Below are 24,018 nucleotides of genomic sequence, written 5' to 3' on the forward strand. Positions count from 1 at the left end.
GGCTCAGAACTACACGAAAACTCTTTAATTATCAACAGAACTATCAATATACGGCCAGCATATCACATATATGTTCAGTGTCCTCTATTTTTTATCTGCTAACATTCCGTAGCAGATCATTTTTTTCGATCGGTGTTTTTTTTTATAAAATCACCAGAACTATCATTAAAAACTATCAGGAACTATAGAACTCGACTGCATGCGACAAGAACTCTCTTTTATTTTTGATCTGCTAGAAAATGATCTGCTACGGGAAGTTAGCAGATCATTTTTTCGATTGGTGTTTTTTGGATAAAATCACCAGAACTATTACTAAAAACTATAAGGAACTATAGAACTCGACTGCATGCGACAAGAACTCTCTTTTATTTTTGATCTGCTGGAAAATGATATGCTAGGTTCACGAACATAATTAATTGTTTAAAAAATTTTCTAATTATTTTAGTCGTCAGAACTCTTTGGAAAAACAATGTACTTGCCCAGAACTACACGAAAACTCTTTAATTATTAACAGAACTATCAATATACGGCCAGCATATCACACATATACTCAAAAATGCGTGTTTTTCGGGTAAAATAATTGTTTAAAAAATTTTCTAATTATTTTAGTCGTCAGAACTCTTTGGAAAAGCAATGTACTCGTCCAGAACTAGAAGAGAACTGTCTAATTTTTAGCAGAACTATCAATATGCGGCCAGCATATCACACATATGCTCAAAAATGCGCGTTTTTCGAGTAAATTAATTGTTTAAAAAATTTTCTAATTATTTTAGTCGTCAGAACTTTTTGGAAAAGCAATGTACTTGCCCAGAACTACACGAAAACTCTTTAATTATTAACAGAACTATCAATATACGGCCAGCATATCACACATATACTCAAAAATGCGTGTTTTTCGGGTAAAATAATTGTTTAAAAAATTTTCTAATTATTTTAGTCGTCAGAACTCTTTGGAAAAGCAATGTACTCGTCCAGAACTAGAAGAGAACTGTCTAATTTTTAGCAGAACTATCAATATGCGGCCAGCATATCACACATATGCTCAAAAATGCGCGTTTTTCGGATAAATTAATTGTTTAAAAAATTTTCTAATTATTTTAGTCGTCAGAACTCTTTGGAAAAGCAATGTACTTGCCCAGAACTACACGAAAACTCTTTAATTATTAACAGAACTATCAATATACGGCCAGCATATCACATATATGTTTAGTGTCCTCTATTTTTTATCTGCTAACTTTCCGTAGCAGATCATTTTTTTCGATCGGTGTTTTTTTTTATAAAATCACCAGAACTATCATTAAAAACTATCAGGAACTATAGAACTCGACTGCATGCGACAAGAACTCTCTTTTATTTTTGATCTGCTAGAAAATGATCTGCTACGGGAAGTTAGCAGATCATTTTTTCGATTGGTGTTTTTTGGATAAAATCACCAGAACTATTACTAAAAACTATAAGGAACTATAGAACTCGACTGCATGCGACAAGAACTCTCTTTTATTTTTGATCTGCTGGAAAATGATATGTTAGGTTCACGAACATAATTAATTGTTTAAAAAATTTTCTAATTATTTTAGTCGTCAGAACTCTTTGGAAAAGCAATGTACTTGCCCAGAACTACACGAAAACTCTTTAATTATTAACAGAACTATCAATATACGGCCAGCATATCACACATATACTCAAAAATGCGTGTTTTTCGGGTAAAATAATTGTTTAAAAAATTTTCTAATTATTTTAGTCGTCAGAACTCTTTGGAAAAGCAATGTACTCGTCCAGAACTAGAAGAGAACTGTCTAATTTTTAGCAGAACTATCAATATGCGGCCAGTATATCACACATATGCTCAAAAATGCGCGTTTTTCGGGTAAATTAATTGTTTAAAAAATTTTCTAATTATTTTAGTCGTCAGAACTCTTTGGAAAAGCAATGTACTTGCCCAGAACTACACGAAAACTCTTTAATTATTAACAGAACTATCAATATACGGCCAGCATATCACACATATGTTTAGTGTCCTCTATTTTTTATCTGCTAACTTTCCGTAGCAGATCATTTTTTTCGATCGGTGTTTTTTTTTATAAAATCACCAGAACTATCATTAAAAACTATCAGGAACTATAGAACTCGACTGCATGCGACAAGAACTCTCTTTTATTTTTGATCTGCTAGAAAATGATCTGCTACGGGAAGTTAGCAGATCATTTTTTCGATTGGTGTTTTTTGGATAAAATCACCAGAACTATTACTAAAAACTATAAGGAACTATAGAACTCGACTGCATGCGACAAGAACTCTCTTTTATTTTTGATCTGCTGGAAAATGATATGCTAGGTTCACGAACATAATTAATTGTTTAAAAAATTTTCTAATTATTTTAGTCGTCAGAACTCTTTGGAAAAGCAATGTACTTGCCCAGAACTACACGAAAACTCTTTAATTATTAACAGAACTATCAATATACGGCCAGCATATCACACATATACTCAAAAATGCGTGTTTTTCGGGTAAAATAATTGTTTAAAAAATTTTCTAATTATTTTAGTCGTCAGAACTCTTTGGAAAAGCAATGTACTCGTCCAGAACTAGAAGAAAACTGTCTAATTTTTAGCAGAACTATCAATATGCGGCCAGCATATCACACATATGCTCAAAAATGCGCGTTTTTCGGGTAAATTAATTGTTTAAAAAATTTTCTAATTATTTTAGTCGTCAGAACTCTTTGGAAAAGCAATGTACTTGCCCAGAACTACACGAAAACTCTTTAATTATTAACAGAACTATCAATATACGGCCAGCATATCACACATATACTCAAAAATGCTGTGTTTTTCGGGTACAAATAATTGTTTAAAAAATTTTCTAATTATTTTAGTCGTCAGAACTCTTTGGAAAAGCAATGTACTCGCCCAGAACTAAAAGAGAACTGTCTAATTTTTAGCAGAACTATCAATATGCGGCCAGCATATCACATATATGCTACAAAAATGCGTGTTTTTCGGGTAAAATAATTGTTAAAAAATTTTCTAATTATTTTAGTCGTCAGAACTCTTTGGAAAAGCAATGTACTCGCCCAGAACTAGAAGAGAACTGTCTAATTTTTAGCAGAACTATCAATATGCGGCCAGCATATCACATATATGTACAAAAATGCGTGTTTTTCGGGTAAAATAATTGTTAAAAAATTTTCTAATTATTTTAGTCGTCAGAACTCTTTGGAAAAGCAATGTACTCGTCCAGAACTAGAAGAGAACTGTCTAATTTTTAGCAGAACTATCAATATGCGGCCAGCATATCACACATATGCTCAAAAATGCGCGTTTTTCGGGTAAATTAATTGTTTAAAAAATTTTCTAATTATTTTAGTCGTCAGAACTTTTTGAAAAAGCAATGTACTTGCCCAGAACTACACGAAAACTCTTTAATTATTAACAGAACTATCAATATACGGCCAGCATATCACACATATACTCAAAAATGCGTGTTTTTCGGGTAAAATAATTGTTTAAAAAATTTTCTAATTATTTTAGTCGTCAGAACTCTTTGGAAAAGCAATGTACTCGTCCAGAACTAGAAGAGAACTGTCTAATTTTTAGCAGAACTATCAATATGCGGCCAGCATATCACACATATGCTCAAAAATGCGTGTTTTTCGGGTAAAATAATTGTTTAAAAAATTTTCTAATTATTTTAGTCGTCAGAACTCTTTAGAAAAGCAATGTACTCGTCCAGAACTAGAAGAGAACTGTCTAATTTTTAGCAGAACTATCAATATGCGGCCAGCATATCACACATATGCTCAAAAATGCGCGTTTTTCGGGTAAATTAATTGTTTAAAAAATTTTCTAATTATTTTAGTCGTCAGAACTCTTTAGAAAAGCAATGTACTTGCCCAGAACTACACGAAAACTCTTTAATTATTAACAGAACTATCAATATACGGCCAGCATATCACACATATACTCAAAAATGCGTGTTTTTCGGGTAAAATAATTGTTTAAAAAATTTTCTAATTATTTTAGTCGTCAGAACTCTTTGGAAAAGCAATGTACTCGCCCAGAACTAGAAGAGAACTGTCTAATTTTTAGCAGAACTATCAATATGCGGCCAGCATATCACATATATGTACAAAAATGCGTGTTTTTCGGGTAAAATAATTGTTAAATAATTTTCTAATTATTTTAGTCGTCAGAACTCTTTGGAAAAGCAATGTACTGGCTCAGAACTACACGAAAACTCTTTAATTATCAACAGAACTATCAATATACGGGCAGCATATCACATATATGTTCAGTGTCCTCTATTTTTTATCTGCTAACTTTCCGTAGCAGATCATTTTTTTCGATCGGTGTTTTTTTTAATAAAATCACCAGAACTATCATTAAAAACTATCAGGAACTATAGAACTCGACTGCATGCGACAAGAACTATCTTTTATTTTTGATCTGCTAGAAAATGATCTGCTACGGGAAGTTAGCAGATCATTTTTTCGATTGGTGTTTTTTGGATAAAATCACCAGAACTATTACTAAAAACTATAAGGAACTATAGAACTCGACTGCATGCGACAAGAACTCTCTTTTATTTTTGATCTGCTGGAAAATGATATGCTAGGTTCACGAACATAATTAATTGTTTAAAAAATTTTCTAATTATTTTAGTCGTCAGAACTCTTTGGAAAAGCAATGTACTTGCCCAGAACTACACGAAAACTCTTTAATTATTAACAGAACTATCAATATACGGCCAGCATATCACATATATGTACAAAAATGCGTGTTTTTCGGGTAAAATAATTGTTAAAAAATTTTCTAATTATTTTAGTCGTCAGAACTCTTTGGAAAAGCAATGTACTGGCTCAGAACTACACGAAAACTCTTTAATTATCAACAGAACTATCAATATACGGCCAGCATATCACATATATGTTCAGTGTCCTCTATTTTTTATCTGCTAACTTTCCGTAGCAGATCATTTTTTTCGATCGGTGTTTTTTTTTATAAAATCACCAGAACTATCATTAAAAACTATCAGGAACTATAGAACTCGACTGCATGCGACAAGAACTCTCTTTTATTTTTGATCTGCTAGAAAATGATCTGCTACGGGAAGTTAGCAGATCATTTTTTCGATTGGTGTTTTTTGGATAAAATCACCAGAACTATTACTAAAAACTATAAGGAACTATAGAACTCGACTGCATGCGACAAGAACTCTCTTTTATTTTTGATCTGCTGGAAAATGATATGCTAGGTTCACGAACATAATTAATTGTTTAAAAAATTTTCTAATTATTTTAGTCGTCAGAACTCTTTGGAAAAGCAATGTACTTGCCCAGAACTACACGAAAACTCTTTAATTATTAACAGAACTATCAATATACGGCCAGCATATCACACATATACTCAAAAATGCGTGTTTTTCGGGTAAAATAATTGTTTAAAAAATTTTCTAATTATTTTAGTCGTCAGAACTCTTTGGAAAAGCAATGTACTCGTCCAGAACTAGAAGAAAACTGTCTAATTTTTAGCAGAACTATCAATATGCGGCCAGCATATCACACATATGCTCAAAAATGCGCGTTTTTCGGGTAAATTAATTGTTTAAAAAATTTTCTAATTATTTTAGTCGTCAGAACTCTTTGGAAAAGCAATGTACTTGCCCAGAACTACACGAAAACTCTTTAATTATTAACAGAACTATCAATATACGGCCAGCATATCACACATATACTCAAAAATGCGTGTTTTTCGGGTAAAATAATTGTTTAAAAAATTTTCTAATTATTTTAGTCGTCAGAACTCTTTGGAAAAGCAATGTACTCGCCCAGAACTAGAAGAGAACTGTCTAATTTTTAGCAGAACTATCAATATGCGGCCAGCATATCACATATATGTACAAAAATGCGTGTTTTTCGGGTAAAATAATTGTTAAAAAATTTTCTAATTATTTTAGTCGTCAGAACTCTTTGGAAAAGCAATGTACTCGCCCAGAACTAGAAGAGAACTGTCTAATTTTTTAGCAGAACTATCAATATGCGGCCAGCATATCACATATATGTACAAAAATGCGTGTTTTTCGGGTAAAATAATTGTTAAAAAATTTTCTAATTATTTTAGTCGTCAGAACTCTTTGGAAAAGCAATGTACTGGCTCAGAACTACACGAAAACTCTTTAATTATCAACAGAACTATCAATATACGGCCAGCATATCACATATATGTTCAGTGTCCTCTATTTTTTATCTGCTAACTTTCCGTAGCAGATCATTTTTTTCGATCGGTGTTTTTTTTAATAAAATCACCAGAACTATCATTAAAAACTATCAGGAACTATAGAACTCGACTGCATGCGACAAGAACTCTCTTTTATTTTTGATCTGCTAGAAAATGATCTGCTACGGGAAGTTAGCAGATCATTTTTTCGATTGGTGTTTTTTGGATAAAATCACCAGAACTATTACTAAAAACTATAAGGAACTATAGAACTCGACTGCATGCGACAAGAACTCTCTTTTATTTTTGATCTGCTGGAAAATGATATGCTAGGTTCACGAACATAATTAATTGTTTAAAAAATTTTCTAATTATTTTAGTCGTCAGAACTCTTTGGAAAAGCAATGTACTTGCCCAGAACTACACGAAAACTATTTAATTATTAACAGAACTATCAATATACGGCCAGCATATCACATATATGTACAAAAATGCGTGTTTTTCGGGTAAAATAATTGTTAAAAAATTTTCTAATTATTTTAGTCGTCAGAACTCTTTGGAAAAGCAATGTACTGGCTCAGAACTACACGAAAACTCTTTAATTATCAACAGAACTATCAATATACGGCCAGCATATCACATATATGTTCAGTGTCCTCTATTTTTTATCTGCTAACATTCCGTAGCAGATCATTTTTTTCGATCGGTGTTTTTTTTTATAAAATCACCAGAACTATCATTAAAAACTATCAGGAACTATAGAACTCGACTGCATGCGACAAGAACTCTCTTTTATTTTTGATCTGCTAGAAAATGATCTGCTACGGGAAGTTAGCAGATCATTTTTTCGATTGGTGTTTTTTGGATAAAATCACCAGAACTATTACTAAAAACTATAAGGAACTATAGAACTCGACTGCATGCGACAAGAACTCTCTTTTATTTTTGATCTGCTGGAAAATGATATGCTAGGTTCACGAACATAATTAATTGTTTAAAAAATTTTCTAATTATTTTAGTCGTCAGAACTCTTTGGAAAAACAATGTACTTGCCCAGAACTACACGAAAACTCTTTAATTATTAACAGAACTATCAATATACGGCCAGCATATCACACATATACTCAAAAATGCGTGTTTTTCGGGTAAAATAATTGTTTAAAAAATTTTCTAATTATTTTAGTCGTCAGAACTCTTTGGAAAAGCAATGTACTCGTCCAGAACTAGAAGAGAACTGTCTAATTTTTAGCAGAACTATCAATATGCGGCCAGCATATCACACATATGCTCAAAAATGCGCGTTTTTCGAGTAAATTAATTGTTTAAAAAATTTTCTAATTATTTTAGTCGTCAGAACTTTTTGGAAAAGCAATGTACTTGCCCAGAACTACACGAAAACTCTTTAATTATTAACAGAACTATCAATATACGGCCAGCATATCACACATATACTCAAAAATGCGTGTTTTTCGGGTAAAATAATTGTTTAAAAAATTTTCTAATTATTTTAGTCGTCAGAACTCTTTGGAAAAGCAATGTACTCGTCCAGAACTAGAAGAGAACTGTCTAATTTTTAGCAGAACTATCAATATGCGGCCAGCATATCACACATATGCTCAAAAATGCGCGTTTTTCGGATAAATTAATTGTTTAAAAAATTTTCTAATTATTTTAGTCGTCAGAACTCTTTGGAAAAGCAATGTACTTGCCCAGAACTACACGAAAACTCTTTAATTATTAACAGAACTATCAATATACGGCCAGCATATCACATATATGTTTAGTGTCCTCTATTTTTTATCTGCTAACTTTCCGTAGCAGATCATTTTTTTCGATCGGTGTTTTTTTTTATAAAATCACCAGAACTATCATTAAAAACTATCAGGAACTATAGAACTCGACTGCATGCGACAAGAACTCTCTTTTATTTTTGATCTGCTAGAAAATGATCTGCTACGGGAAGTTAGCAGATCATTTTTTCGATTGGTGTTTTTTGGATAAAATCACCAGAACTATTACTAAAAACTATAAGGAACTATAGAACTCGACTGCATGCGACAAGAACTCTCTTTTATTTTTGATCTGCTGGAAAATGATATGTTAGGTTCACGAACATAATTAATTGTTTAAAAAATTTTCTAATTATTTTAGTCGTCAGAACTCTTTGGAAAAGCAATGTACTTGCCCAGAACTACACGAAAACTCTTTAATTATTAACAGAACTATCAATATACGGCCAGCATATCACACATATACTCAAAAATGCGTGTTTTTCGGGTAAAATAATTGTTTAAAAAATTTTCTAATTATTTTAGTCGTCAGAACTCTTTGGAAAAGCAATGTACTCGTCCAGAACTAGAAGAGAACTGTCTAATTTTTAGCAGAACTATCAATATGCGGCCAGCATATCACACATATGCTCAAAAATGCGCGTTTTTCGGGTAAATTAATTGTTTAAAAAATTTTCTAATTATTTTAGTCGTCAGAACTCTTTGGAAAAGCAATGTACTTGCCCAGAACTACACGAAAACTCTTTAATTATTAACAGAACTATCAATATACGGCCAGCATATCACACATATGTTTAGTGTCCTCTATTTTTTATCTGCTAACTTTCCGTAGCAGATCATTTTTTTCGATCGGTGTTTTTTTTTATAAAATCACCAGAACTATCATTAAAAACTATCAGGAACTATAGAACTCGACTGCATGCGACAAGAACTCTCTTTTATTTTTGATCTGCTAGAAAATGATCTGCTACGGGAAGTTAGCAGATCATTTTTTCGATTGGTGTTTTTTGGATAAAATCACCAGAACTATTACTAAAAACTATAAGGAACTATAGAACTCGACTGCATGCGACAAGAACTCTCTTTTATTTTTGATCTGCTGGAAAATGATATGCTAGGTTCACGAACATAATTAATTGTTTAAAAAATTTTCTAATTATTTTAGTCGTCAGAACTCTTTGGAAAAGCAATGTACTCGCCCAGAACTAGAAGAGAACTGTCTAATTTTTAGCAGAACTATCAATATGCGGCCAGCATATCACATATATGTACAAAAATGCGTGTTTTTCGGGTAAAATAATTGTTAAAAAATTTTCTAATTATTTTAGTCGTCAGAACTCTTTGGAAAAGCAATGTACTGGCTCAGAACTACACGAAAACTCTTTAATTATCAACAGAACTATCAATATACGGCCAGCATATCACATATATGTTCAGTGTCCTCTATTTTTTATCTGCTAACTTTCCGTAGCAGATCATTTTTTTCGATCGGTGTTTTTTTTAATAAAATCACCAGAACTATCATTAAAAACTATCAGGAACTATAGAACTCGACTGCATGCGACAAGAACTATCTTTTATTTTTGATCTGCTAGAAAATGATCTGCTACGGGAAGTTAGCAGATCATTTTTTCGATTGGTGTTTTTTGGATAAAATCACCAGAACTATTACTAAAAACTATAAGGAACTATAGAACTCGACTGCATGCGACAAGAACTCTCTTTTATTTTTGATCTGCTGGAAAATGATATGCTAGGTTCACGAACATAATTAATTGTTTAAAAAATTTTCTAATTATTTTAGTCGTCAGAACTCTTTGGAAAAGCAATGTACTTGCCCAGAACTACACGAAAACTCTTTAATTATTAACAGAACTATCAATATACGGCCAGCATATCACATATATGTACAAAAATGCGTGTTTTTCGGGTAAAATAATTGTTAAAAAATTTTCTAATTATTTTAGTCGTCAGAACTCTTTGGAAAAGCAATGTACTGGCTCAGAACTACACGAAAACTCTTTAATTATCAACAGAACTATCAATATACGGCCAGCATATCACATATATGTTCAGTGTCCTCTATTTTTTATCTGCTAACTTTCCGTAGCAGATCATTTTTTTCGATCGGTGTTTTTTTTTATAAAATCACCAGAACTATCATTAAAAACTATCAGGAACTATAGAACTCGACTGCATGCGACAAGAACTCTCTTTTATTTTTGATCTGCTAGAAAATGATCTGCTACGGGAAGTTAGCAGATCATTTTTTCGATTGGTGTTTTTTGGATAAAATCACCAGAACTATTACTAAAAACTATAAGGAACTATAGAACTCGACTGCATGCGACAAGAACTCTCTTTTATTTTTGATCTGCTGGAAAATGATATGCTAGGTTCACGAACATAATTAATTGTTTAAAAAATTTTCTAATTATTTTAGTCGTCAGAACTCTTTGGAAAAGCAATGTACTTGCCCAGAACTACACGAAAACTCTTTAATTATTAACAGAACTATCAATATACGGCCAGCATATCACACATATACTCAAAAATGCGTGTTTTTCGGGTAAAATAATTGTTTAAAAAATTTTCTAATTATTTTAGTCGTCAGAACTCTTTGGAAAAGCAATGTACTCGTCCAGAACTAGAAGAAAACTGTCTAATTTTTAGCAGAACTATCAATATGCGGCCAGCATATCACACATATGCTCAAAAATGCGCGTTTTTCGGGTAAATTAATTGTTTAAAAAATTTTCTAATTATTTTAGTCGTCAGAACTCTTTGGAAAAGCAATGTACTTGCCCAGAACTACACGAAAACTCTTTAATTATTAACAGAACTATCAATATACGGCCAGCATATCACACATATACTCAAAAATGCGTGTTTTTCGGGTAAAATAATTGTTTAAAAAATTTTCTAATTATTTTAGTCGTCAGAACTCTTTGGAAAAGCAATGTACTCGCCCAGAACTAGAAGAGAACTGTCTAATTTTTAGCAGAACTATCAATATGCGGCCAGCATATCACATATATGCTACAAAAATGCGTGTTTTTCGGGTAAAATAATTGTTTAAAAAATTTTCTAATTATTTTAGTCGTCAGAACTCTTTGGAAAAGCAATGTACTCGCCCAGAACTAGAAGAGAACTGTCTAATTTTTTAGCAGAACTATCAATATGCGGCCAGCATATCACATATATGTACAAAAATGCGTGTTTTTCGGGTAAAATAATTGTTAAAAAATTTTCTAATTATTTTAGTCGTCAGAACTCTTTGGAAAAGCAATGTACTGGCTCAGAACTACACGAAAACTCTTTAATTATCAACAGAACTATCAATATACGGCCAGCATATCACATATATGTTCAGTGTCCTCTATTTTTTATCTGCTAACTTTCCGTAGCAGATCATTTTTTTCGATCGGTGTTTTTTTTAATAAAATCACCAGAACTATCATTAAAAACTATCAGGAACTATAGAACTCGACTGCATGCGACAAGAACTCTCTTTTATTTTTGATCTGCTAGAAAATGATCTGCTACGGGAAGTTAGCAGATCATTTTTTCGATTGGTGTTTTTTGGATAAAATCACCAGAACTATTACTAAAAACTATAAGGAACTATAGAACTCGACTGCATGCGACAAGAACTCTCTTTTATTTTTGATCTGCTGGAAAATGATATGCTAGGTTCACGAACATAATTAATTGTTTAAAAAATTTTCTAATTATTTTAGTCGTCAGAACTCTTTGGAAAAGCAATGTACTTGCCCAGAACTACACGAAAACTATTTAATTATTAACAGAACTATCAATATACGGCCAGCATATCACATATATGTACAAAAATGCGTGTTTTTCGGGTAAAATAATTGTTAAAAAATTTTCTAATTATTTTAGTCGTCAGAACTCTTTGGAAAAGCAATGTACTGGCTCAGAACTACACGAAAACTCTTTAATTATCAACAGAACTATCAATATACGGCCAGCATATCACATATATGTTCAGTGTCCTCTATTTTTTATCTGCTAACATTCCGTAGCAGATCATTTTTTTCGATCGGTTTTTTATTTTATAAAATCACCAGAACTATCATTAAAAACTATCAGGAACTATAGAACTCGACTGCATGCGACAAGAACTCTCTTTTATTTTTGATCTGCTAGAAAATGATCTGCTACGGGAAGTTAGCAGATCATTTTTTCGATTGGTGTTTTTTGGATAAAATCACCAGAACTATTACTAAAAACTATAAGGAACTATAGAACTCGACTGCATGCGACAAGAACTCTCTTTTATTTTTGATCTGCTGGAAAATGATATGCTAGGTTCACGAACATAATTAATTGTTTAAAAAATTTTCTAATTATTTTAGTCGTCAGAACTCTTTGGAAAAACAATGTACTTGCCCAGAACTACACGAAAACTCTTTAATTATTAACAGAACTATCAATATACGGCCAGCATATCACACATATACTCAAAAATGCGTGTTTTTCGGGTAAAATAATTGTTTAAAAAATTTTCTAATTATTTTAGTCGTCAGAACTCTTTGGAAAAGCAATGTACTCGTCCAGAACTAGAAGAGAACTGTCTAATTTTTAGCAGAACTATCAATATGCGGCCAGCATATCACACATATGCTCAAAAATGCGCGTTTTTCGAGTAAATTAATTGTTTAAAAAATTTTCTAATTATTTTAGTCGTCAGAACTTTTTGGAAAAGCAATGTACTTGCCCAGAACTACACGAAAACTCTTTAATTATTAACAGAACTATCAATATACGGCCAGCATATCACACATATACTCAAAAATGCGTGTTTTTCGGGTAAAATAATTGTTTAAAAAATTTTCTAATTATTTTAGTCGTCAGAACTCTTTGGAAAAGCAATGTACTCGTCCAGAACTAGAAGAGAACTGTCTAATTTTTAGCAGAACTATCAATATGCGGCCAGCATATCACACATATGCTCAAAAATGCGCGTTTTTCGGATAAATTAATTGTTTAAAAAATTTTCTAATTATTTTAGTCGTCAGAACTCTTTGGAAAAGCAATGTACTTGCCCAGAACTACACGAAAACTCTTTAATTATTAACAGAACTATCAATATACGGCCAGCATATCACATATATGTTTAGTGTCCTCTATTTTTTATCTGCTAACTTTCCGTAGCAGATCATTTTTTTCGATCGGTGTTTTTTTTTATAAAATCACCAGAACTATCATTAAAAACTATCAGGAACTATAGAACTCGACTGCATGCGACAAGAACTCTCTTTTATTTTTGATCTGCTAGAAAATGATCTGCTACGGGAAGTTAGCAGATCATTTTTTCGATTGGTGTTTTTTGGATAAAATCACCAGAACTATTACTAAAAACTATAAGGAACTATAGAACTCGACTGCATGCGACAAGAACTCTCTTTTATTTTTGATCTGCTGGAAAATGATATGTTAGGTTCACGAACATAATTAATTGTTTAAAAAATTTTCTAATTATTTTAGTCGTCAGAACTCTTTGGAAAAGCAATGTACTTGCCCAGAACTACACGAAAACTCTTTAATTATTAACAGAACTATCAATATACGGCCAGCATATCACACATATACTCAAAAATGCGTGTTTTTCGGGTAAAATAATTGTTTAAAAAATTTTCTAATTATTTTAGTCGTCAGAACTCTTTGGAAAAGCAATGTACTCGTCCAGAACTAGAAGAGAACTGTCTAATTTTTAGCAGAACTATCAATATGCGGCCAGTATATCACACATATGCTCAAAAATGCGCGTTTTTCGGGTAAATTAATTGTTTAAAAAATTTTCTAATTATTTTAGTCGTCAGAACTCTTTGGAAAAGCAATGTACTTGCCCAGAACTACACGAAAACTCTTTAATTATTAACAGAACTATCAATATACGGCCAGCATATCACACATATGTTTAGTGTCCTCTATTTTTTATCTGCTAACTTTCCGTAGCAGATCATTTTTTTCGATCGGTGTTTTTTTTTATAAAATCACCAGAACTATCATTAAAAACTATCAGGAACTATAGAACTCGACTGCATGCGACAAGAACTCTCTTTTATTTTTGATCTGCTAGAAAATGATCTGCTACGGGAAGTTAGCAGATCATTTTTTCGATTGGTGTTTTTTGGATAAAATCACCAGAACTATTACTAAAAACTATAAGGAACTATAGAACTCGACTGCATGCGACAAGAACTCTCTTTTATTTTTGATCTGCTGGAAAATGATATGCTAGGTTCACGAACATAATTAATTGTTTAAAAAATTTTCTAATTATTTTAGTCGTCAGAACTCTTTGGAAAAGCAATGTACTTGCCCAGAACTACACGAAAACTCTTTAATTATTAACAAAACTATCAATATACGGCCAGCATATCACATATATGTACAAAAATGCGTGTTTTTCGGGTAAAATAATTGTTAAAAAATTTTCTAATTATTTTAGTCGTCAGAACTCTTTGGAAAAGCAATGTACTGGCTCAGAACTACACGAAAACTCTTTAATTATCAACAGAACTATCAATATACGGCCAGCATATCACATATATGTTCAGTGTCCTCTATTTTTTATCTGCTAACTTTCCGTAGCAGATCATTTTTTTCGATCGGTGTTTTTTTTTATAAAATCACCAGAACTATCATTAAAAACTATCAGGAACTATAGAACTCGACTGCATGCGACAAGAACTCTCTTTTATTTTTGATCTGCTAGAAAATGATCTGCTACGGGAAGTTAGCAGATCATTTTTTCGATTGGTGTTTTTTGGATAAAATCACCAGAACTATTACTAAAAACTATAAGGAACTATAGAACTCGACTGCATGCGACAAGAACTCTCTTTTATTTTTGATCTGCTGGAAAATGATATGCTAGGTTCACGAACATAATTAATTGTTTAAAAAATTTTCTAATTATTTTAGTCGTCAGAACTCTTTGGAAAAGCAATGTACTTGCCCAGAACTACACGAAAACTCTTTAATTATTAACAGAACTATCAATATACGGCCAGCATATCACACATATACTCAAAAATGCGTGTTTTTCGGGTAAAATAATTGTTTAAAAAATTTTCTAATTATTTTAGTCGTCAGAACTCTTTGGAAAAGCAATGTACTCGTCCAGAACTAGAAGAGAACTGTCTAATTTTTAGCAGAACTATCAATATGCGGCCAGCATATCACACATATGCTCAAAAATGCGTGTTTTTCGGGTAAAATAATTGTTTAAAAAATTTTCTAATTATTTTAGTCGTCAGAACTCTTTGGAAAAGCAATGTACTCGTCCAGAACTAGAAGAGAACTGTCTAATTTTTAGCAGAACTATCAATATGCGGCCAGCATATCACACATATGCTCAAAAATGCGCGTTTTTCGGGTAAATTAATTGTTTAAAAAATTTTCTAATTATTTTAGTCGTCAGAACTTTTTGAAAAAGCAATGTACTTGCCCAGAACTACACGAAAACTCTTTAATTATTAACAGAACTATCAATATACGGCCAGCATATCACACATATACTCAAAAATGCGTGTTTTTCGGGTAAAATAATTGTTTAAAAAATTTTCTAATTATTTTAGTCGTCAGAACTCTTTGGAAAAGCAATGTACTCGTCCAGAACTAGAAGAGAACTGTCTAATTTTTAGCAGAACTATCAATATGCGGCCAGCATATCACACATATGCTCAAAAATGCGTGTTTTTCGGGTAAAATAATTGTTTAAAAAATTTTCTAATTATTTTAGTCGTCAGAACTCTTTTAGAAAAGCAATGTACTCGTCCAGAACTAGAAGAGAACTGTCTAATTTTTAGCAGAACTATCAATATGCGGCCAGCATATCACACATATGCTCAAAAATGCGCGTTTTTCGGGTAAATTAATTGTTTAAAAAATTTTCTAATTATTTTAGTCGTCAGAACTCTTTAGAAAAGCAATGTACTTGCCCAGAACTACACGAAAACTCTTTAATTATTAACAGAACTATCAATATACGGCCAGCATATCACACATATACTCAAAAATGCGTGTTTTTCGGGTAAAATAATTGTTTAAAAAATTTTCTAATTATTTTAGTCGTCAGAACTCTTTGGAAAAGCAATGTACTCGCCCAGAACTAGAAGAGAACTGTCTAATTTTTAGCAGAACTATCAATATGCGGCCAGCATATCACATATATGTACAAAAATGCGTGTTTTTCGGGTAAAATAATTGTTAAATAATTTTCTAATTATTTTAGTCGTCAGAACTCTTTGGAAAAGCAATGTACTGGCTCAGAACTACACGAAAACTCTTTAATTATCAACAGAACTATCAATATACGGCCAGCATATCACATATATGTTCAGTGTCCTCTATTTTTTATCTGCTAACTTTCCGTAGCAGATCATTTTTTTCGATCGGTGTTTTTTTTAATAAAATCACCAGAACTATCATTAAAAACTATCAGGAACTATAGAACTCGACTGCATGCGACAAGAACTATCTTTTATTTTTGATCTGCTAGAAAATGATCTGCTACGGGAAGTTAGCAGATCATTTTTTCGATTGGTGTTTTTTGGATAAAATCACCAGAACTATTACTAAAAACTATAAGGAACTATAGAACTCGACTGCATGCGACAAGAACTCTCTTTTATTTTTGATCTGTTGGAAAATGATATGCTAGGTTCACGAACATAATTAATTGTTTAAAAAATTTTCTAATTATTTTAGTCGTCAGAACTCTTTGGAAAAGCAATGTACTTGCCCAGAACTACACGAAAACTCTTTAATTATTAACAGAACTATCAATATACGGCCAGCATATCACACATATACTCAAAAATGCGTGTTTTTCGGGTAAAATAATTGTTTAAAAAATTTTCTAATTATTTTAGTCGTCAGAACTCTTTGGAAAAGCAATGTACTCGTCCAGAACTAGAAGAAAACTGTCTAATTTTTAGCAGAACTATCAATATGCGGCCAGCATATCACACATATGCTCAAAAATGCGCGTTTTTCGGGTAAATTAATTGTTTAAAAAATTTTCTAATTATTTTAGTCGTCAGAACTCTTTGGAAAAGCAATGTACTTGCCCAGAACTACACGAAAACTCTTTAATTATTAACAGAACTATCAATATACGGCCAGCATATCACACATATACTCAAAAATGCGTGTTTTTCGGGTAAAATAATTGTTTAAAAAATTTTCTAATTATTTTAGTCGTCAGAACTCTTTGGAAAAGCAATGTACTCGCCCAGAACTAGAAGAGAACTGTCTAATTTTTAGCAGAACTATCAATATGCGGCCAGCATATCACATATATGTACAAAAATGCGTGTTTTTCGGGTAAAATAATTGTTAAAAAATTTTCTAATTATTTTAGTCGTCAGAACTCTTTGGAAAAGCAATGTACTGGCTCAGAACTACACGAAAAAACTTTAATTATCAACAGAACTATCAATATACGGCCAGCATATCACATATATGTTCAGTGTCCTCTATTTTTTATCTGCTAACTTTCCGTAGCAGATCATTTTTTTCGATCGGTGTTTTTTTTTATAAAATCACCAGAACTATCATTAAAAACTATCAGGAACTATAGAACTCGACTGCATGCGACAAGAACTCTCTTTTATTTTTGATCTGCTAGAAAATGATCTGCTACGGGAAGTTAGCAGATCATTTTTTCGATTGGTGTTTTTTTGGATAAAATCACCAGAACTATTACTAAAAACTATAAGGAACTATAGAACTCGACTGCATGCGACAAGAACTCTCTTTTATTTTTGATCTGCTGGAAAATGATATGCTAGGTTCACGAACATTTCAGTTCCGAGGTAAGCAGAAAATTCCTGGCAATTTATACAAGATAGCAAAATTATATGATCAGTTAGATTTTTCAATTTAACTGAAGGATTATCTCTCACTTGCCCGTTTCTCTTTTGTAACTTAAATCGATATTTTAGGATAAAAGTATTAATAATTTTCATAGGAATTCATATAATCTACTTATTACAAGAAATTATATACAAAAATAGTTTTATAAAATAATTAAAATACAGAACACTTACGAAATTATCGAGACAGTATTCTTCTTCCATTGAGGCCATAATGAATGGTCTTTATTGTTGAAAATACTCACTATAACAATGAACGTTTAATAATGACCTGCACGAGCCTGCACAATCGTACGCACAAAGTTCGTAACGACCGGTAACCATAGACGTAGTATGTGTAGACTGCTCATGGCGTTCGCAGAATGTCGATAATTTAGGGCCATCATACACAAAATGGCATAACTGCATATGCATAGCATAAGATCGTCTCGACCAATGAGCATCTAGCATAAAGGCGCCATATTGATGTAAATAGCATAGCATATCAATAGGGCGCCTTTATGCTAGATGCTCATTGGTCGAGACGGTCTTATGCTATGCATATACAGTTATGCCATTTTATGTGCGGTAGCCTTTAGAAAGAGTGCTCCGCTTAGGTGTAGAGATAGGATACGGCAGTCTATACTTTCTACGTCTATGGTGACGGTCAACAGCGCCTTTTTTTTGCTACCTAACGCCATCTTTACTATATGTCACCGCCATTTGTAGATGATAGTAGCGGCATATTTGCAAGTTACACGCGAAATTTGCGATGTGCAGTGCACGTACTAAAAAACGGTAACAGGATTGAGCTATTCCAATACTATCCTTACTGTTTTGCATAGTTTTCCACCTTTCTCCCCCCTTTTTCGTCATCTGTTGCGTACACGGGCTGCATTCGGGGAGCGCGCTATCAGCGCTATAGCGTCATTCTATTTTTATCGTTTATTAAACATAAAACAAGGATAGAATGACACAATAGTGCTGATAGCGCGCTCCCCGAACGCAGCCACGGTAGAGTATCGAGTTCTGTGTCGAGCGAACGCGTATTCATTGCGACAAACGATATTGAATTATATTCTTTGTTTTCCCCCAGAGAGAAATACAGGTTGAAGAAACATCTAATAGTCGTTTGTAGACGTTATTAGACGTTTCTTCGACCTGTATTTCTCCCTGGGCCCAGCACAAATGGCTTAAAGACATCTGAAATTTTTTAGACATCTTTTAGATGTCTTTACGACATTTGTGGTGTCTGGATTCATATGACAAAGTCGCGTCGGGAGTATGAAATACCGTGTAATCATCGTAATAAAATTTGAGAGTGCCGTTTATTAAAGAATCGCGCGTATAAACACATGTACAATGCGTGCATCGCGACGCGAGTGAATTTTTTGGTGTCACTGAGGTTTGAGGCTCAAGGAAGCTCAGGAAAAGCATCGGGCGCCGGCGAAGCAACATTAAGGTGAGTAATCATTTACTTGTTATTTTATGTGCAAAATATTGTTGAACATAAAATATGTAAAATATCTAATATTCATAATTAAAAATTGTATATATACTATTATTATATTATACTATTATTTCAAATAACTACACTTTTTTAAATTCAAAAATTATAATTCTTTCTTTGGATATATGCATAGATAAAGGAATAAATATAAAGTTTGTAGTAATATATTTTGCAATTTAAATAGCGATATTTTTAAGACAACAGTATTGTGTGTGTGAGAATTTTTATAGGAATTCATATAATCCACTTATTACAAGAAATTATATGCGAAAATAGTTTTATAAAATAATTAAAATACAGAACACTTACCCGAACATCGAGACAACATTCTTTTTCCATTGTGGTCCCCATTTTTAGAAAAATTCTTTATTGCAGTGAAACCTCACGACCAAAGTACTGTACTGTAAGATCCCACTTCTAAATTAATGTCAAAGATTTCGCTTCTGCAAAGTAATATCAGGTCAAGGATGTTTGAGCAGAGCACGAGAGACAAGGAACACGTGTGTATATTACAACGATGGACATTCAATAACCATCTTAATACATACACACGATACACATGAGGTTTGCAATGATCTGATAGTGGACATCAATAACGCTTCTTCTACTTAACGCTTCTTCTACTTAACACCATTTCTACTATATCACTGCTATCTGTAGATGATAGTAGCGCCTTATATGCAAGCTACACGATAAATTTCGTACAGTACTGTAAGACTGTGTAACGAGCTAAGGAGCAGTAACAGAATTGAGCAGAAAGCTGCAAACTTCTGATGATGGGAGAATCAACGAAAAATAATCGATAGCGCAAAAAACACATACATAAAGAAAATATAGTAAAGGATGCACGTTTACAACATTTATTAGCGAGTCAGGGAAAATACATTGGTATAAAAGAGATATTATATACAAAACAAAAAAAACTATACAAGTATAACTTTAGCAAATAGTGCACTAATTAATAAGAAACGACAGATATGGTTGCGTATTTTTAATGTTATTTATCTTTGCTTCTACGAACGGCAGATTAAATATCTGCAAATATAATTATGTTATAAATTGAATCGACACGATTCGAATGAAGTGATCGCGTCAAATTTAAACACATTTGTAGGTACTTATTGCTTATTTCTCGTACTAACATATTATTCTTCTAATTAACAGATTACTGACTAGTGCGAATCTGGATGCTTGCGACACATTACACACGTTGCTTAGAATCTTCAATGAAGCGGAAGTGTTAACGCCTCAAAGAAGAGGACGTAAGGCTACTAGTGAAAAGGTAAGGACGTAAGGCTACTGGTGAGTGACCTTTTGGTGTATTACATTCCAACGTCATCAACATGCATTAATAGATGCTATGTGTTAGAATTAATTTTTTGTAGTTATTATATTTCCTAACAATTAATTAATCAGTTAGTTTTGTTAAATGTGAATATCAAAAAGTATCGAGTAAATTTTGATGAAATAATCGAAATAATGTGCTATAAAAGCCCTTATATGAAAAGTATATTGCCTTTTATATGAAAGGTTTATTTGAAACCATAACTTGTCGTACTCCCCAAAAAGAATTCTCTCGACGATGCTTTACTCACCATTTAATATTAAAATTACATTTAACAATTTATCTAATTATTTATTTACTGTACATACTGTACACACAATATATAAACATAGAACTCATAAAATTTAATTTCACAAACTGTGTACTTGTCTGCGATTTGCATTTTTACGAATGAACAATGAAATACAAAATTACTTTTTCTCTGTGTAATCACATGGAAATGATTTATATTTAATATTAATTTCAACAAAATTTTGTAGCTTCGAGCTATTTTGGATAAAGTAGAGAAAGACTGAAAAGTATACAGTGATATTTGTGTGAATAAAAGTATTTTATTAATTTTTAAATTACAAAATTTTGTTCTAAAACAAACTTATTCTACAACCTTCGGAATTAGATTAAAAATATTCAAATCTAATACGTAATCGCACGTATTACTTTGATATATCACTCGTTTGATTAATCATTAAGTTATATTTAATTTACAACCGACTACCATCAGTCGTGATTATCTAAATTGCCTTTCCGATATTGTCAGCTAAAATTGCGCTCCACAAATAAATCGGAATTAACTTTATATAATTACATAAACATAGCTAAAATGATGCAACTGACCTTATTCCTAATCGACGTTCTTCACCATATGTTTTGGTGACAATGAACATACTTAACATATAAACACTAATATTGCACTAGATTATGGCCGAGTACGAGTGGAACACGTTGAGAAGAAGTATCGTCACGCGTAATCTTGTCGCGTAATCTCGTCGCGATCGCCACAAGTGAAAGTTTCGTTCATTCGCGTAATCATTGCCAATGAATCTTCTTCTCGTTGCTCTCCATTCAAATGCGGATTGCATATTAGATATAAATAAGGACGGAATCACAGACATAATAATATATTCAATGCGATCCTGGGATCTTTCGCAATACCGAAAGTTATAAAGCAATCTGTAATTAATGCGTTTGTAAACGCCCAACGTATTCTATAAAAAATTCTGCTTTTTCTTCCGTAATTAATAATAGAGCGAGTTACTGCATCGCGCCTTTCATTAGAGCTGTAAAGCATTACAATTATCGTCTACTTTCACGCATTGTAAAAGATCGCAGATTCTTTGGTGAATTTGGATTCCATTAAATAACAAAGCTTTCCCCGGGTCCCAACCAAATAAATTCCAACAGAATGAGGAAGATTTTCTTTATACAAAATACGAACTAATTTGGCCCCACATATTCCATAATTGATTAATTAGCTCTTTCGACCGTCAACAGTGAGACTTTGGTGTATACAGTCAAAAAAGATGCATTTTAAATATATTACACCGTACGAGGTCTGATAAGTAAGATTGCGAATTTTTTTCTCGCCACATAATAGCTTTGCAGAAGCAATTACTGTAGTGACATATCCTTATGTTTTGACAGAAAGGATGACGAACACAGCGAACACATTGTTAAAGCAAAGAATAAACATGAACTTTTTAGTAAAAAAATTCAAAATTTATAAAATAAAACGTAGAGTTTATAAAGATTAAATTGTGGAAAGAGAAAGATATTTTGGTAATGACGGCAGTCATAAAAACTATAAAACGTAAAAAACTGATCTTATCTCCTATATTGCATTGTAAAATTAATACCTATTAATTTTATTTACTGGTGAATTTTACTAACTGGTGAATTTATATTAATATAAATAATATAATAAAATAAATAATACAATATTAATATAAAATAATATTTTGAAGATAAAATAGCCAATATAATTGCCAGTAACGCGCGAAAAAAATAAATTCGCAAATTTTATTGTCAGTCCTCGTATCATACTGTGCAGCTGTTTTATCCGATATTATCAATTAATGACGCCTAGTTTTAATTTGTAGCCAATTTTTGAACAAAATACATCAATTGTTATTTATACGATGATAAATCTGTACATACTATACATACATTAATTTTTGCAAATTTATTGAATTCTTAGAGATTTGAATACTTCGATTGTTTTAATCTGTGTGATATTTAGCTTCAATGATTCTGATTAGTTCTATTTGGCGAAGTTATTCATGAATATGCAAATTTTAAATCTATTAAAAGCTCGTATTCTTTTGGCAAATTGTACGAAAAAAAATTATAAATATAAAAATTTTTAGCATACGCATTAATGAAAATATCAATAAAAATAATTATAAATATAAAAACTTTTAGCATATGCATTAATGAAAATATCAATTAAAAAAAAGGTATCATAAAGTGAAATAGAATTTGAAATTATTTGATTTCGAATTCTAGATTCTGGATCTTAAGATGTTTTTAATTCTAAATGGCTTATTGTTAGTTTCTAATGACATTAGTTCCTGAGATTCTCGAATTCTGCCTACGTGATCCTAAACTCTTTCGCTGATTTAAGATTTCCAATGGAGAAACGGCGAATCTCTTATCAGTGGCACGATTGATTCACTTAACGACGAACCGAGACTAGGCGTCATTAATTATCGTTCACAAGTATGATCATTAAAACCACTATACTTACTTACAATTAGCATCAAAGCACGTGTAACACTATAATTTATAAATGAAACAATATTTATCGGGTCTCTATAATGTCCTGTTTCTCGTCAATATCATTGCTTAAGAGAATGTAGGAATCCCTACCGACCATGAGTCGGTGTTGACCGTTAATCAGGAAGGACGAGCCTCTCCTGATGGTCCTTTTTCCGAGCTCGATCGCTTCGTGCGCCAGCACCGGGCTGTTGTACGCCTTCACGAACACCGTAATAATGGCCGTTAGTCCGACTAGAATCATGCCGTACGAGAAGCAGGGCACAGCGATGTTGGCGAACGTGGTCGCTAGATAAATCCACCGTCTCATGGCCGGCGTAAGCTCCTCTACACCCTCTTCGACCCACATAATAGGGAACACTATATCGGGAAAGTTTGCGACCACCGCGATGCTGGATTGTCGCTCCACTTTCAAATTTAACTGGACACGAACTTTCCCTTCAAGAGGCACACCGAGTTTCTAATAAAACAAGTGGAAAGAAAAGTTGTGTGAAAA

At 32.3% G+C, this 24,018-nt stretch overlaps 2 protein-coding genes and 1 long non-coding RNA gene across 4 annotated transcripts in view; 1 reads left to right on the forward strand and 2 right to left on the reverse strand.

The window, feature by feature from the left end:
* Positions 1-19,150, reverse strand: part of LOC105670517 (uncharacterized) — a 45,653-nt gene extending 26,503 nt beyond the window's left edge. Inside the window, exon 1 of the long non-coding RNA XR_010891434.1 lies at positions 18,091-19,150. This is a non-coding gene — a long non-coding RNA (uncharacterized lncRNA). The remainder of the gene's footprint in view (positions 1-18,090) is intronic.
* Positions 19,151-19,220: 70 nt separating this feature from the next.
* EloA (elongin A) overlaps positions 19,221-24,018 on the forward strand; it is a 47,868-nt gene continuing 43,070 nt past the window's right edge. For both annotated transcript variants that reach the window (XR_010891432.1, XM_067360198.1), the window contains exons 1-2: positions 19,221-19,357; positions 20,570-20,687. Coding sequence is in view for 1 of the 2 variants with exons in the window: in XM_067360198.1 (XP_067216299.1) it covers positions 19,251-19,357; positions 20,570-20,687 (225 nt within the window). In the remaining variant the exon portion in view is untranslated. The remainder of the gene's footprint in view (positions 19,358-20,569; positions 20,688-24,018) is intronic.
* dsb (debris buster) overlaps positions 21,280-24,018 on the reverse strand; it is a 36,742-nt gene continuing 34,003 nt past the window's right edge. The window contains exon 10 of the mRNA XM_012374986.2: positions 21,280-23,982. Within this exon, the coding sequence (XP_012230409.1) occupies positions 23,548-23,982 (435 nt within the window). The 3' untranslated portion in view covers positions 21,280-23,547. The remainder of the gene's footprint in view (positions 23,983-24,018) is intronic.

This window comes from Linepithema humile, chromosome 8 (genome assembly GCF_040581485.1).
Source record: "Linepithema humile isolate Giens D197 chromosome 8, Lhum_UNIL_v1.0, whole genome shotgun sequence".
In the NCBI taxonomy this organism is placed as follows: domain Eukaryota; kingdom Metazoa; phylum Arthropoda; class Insecta; order Hymenoptera; family Formicidae; genus Linepithema; species Linepithema humile.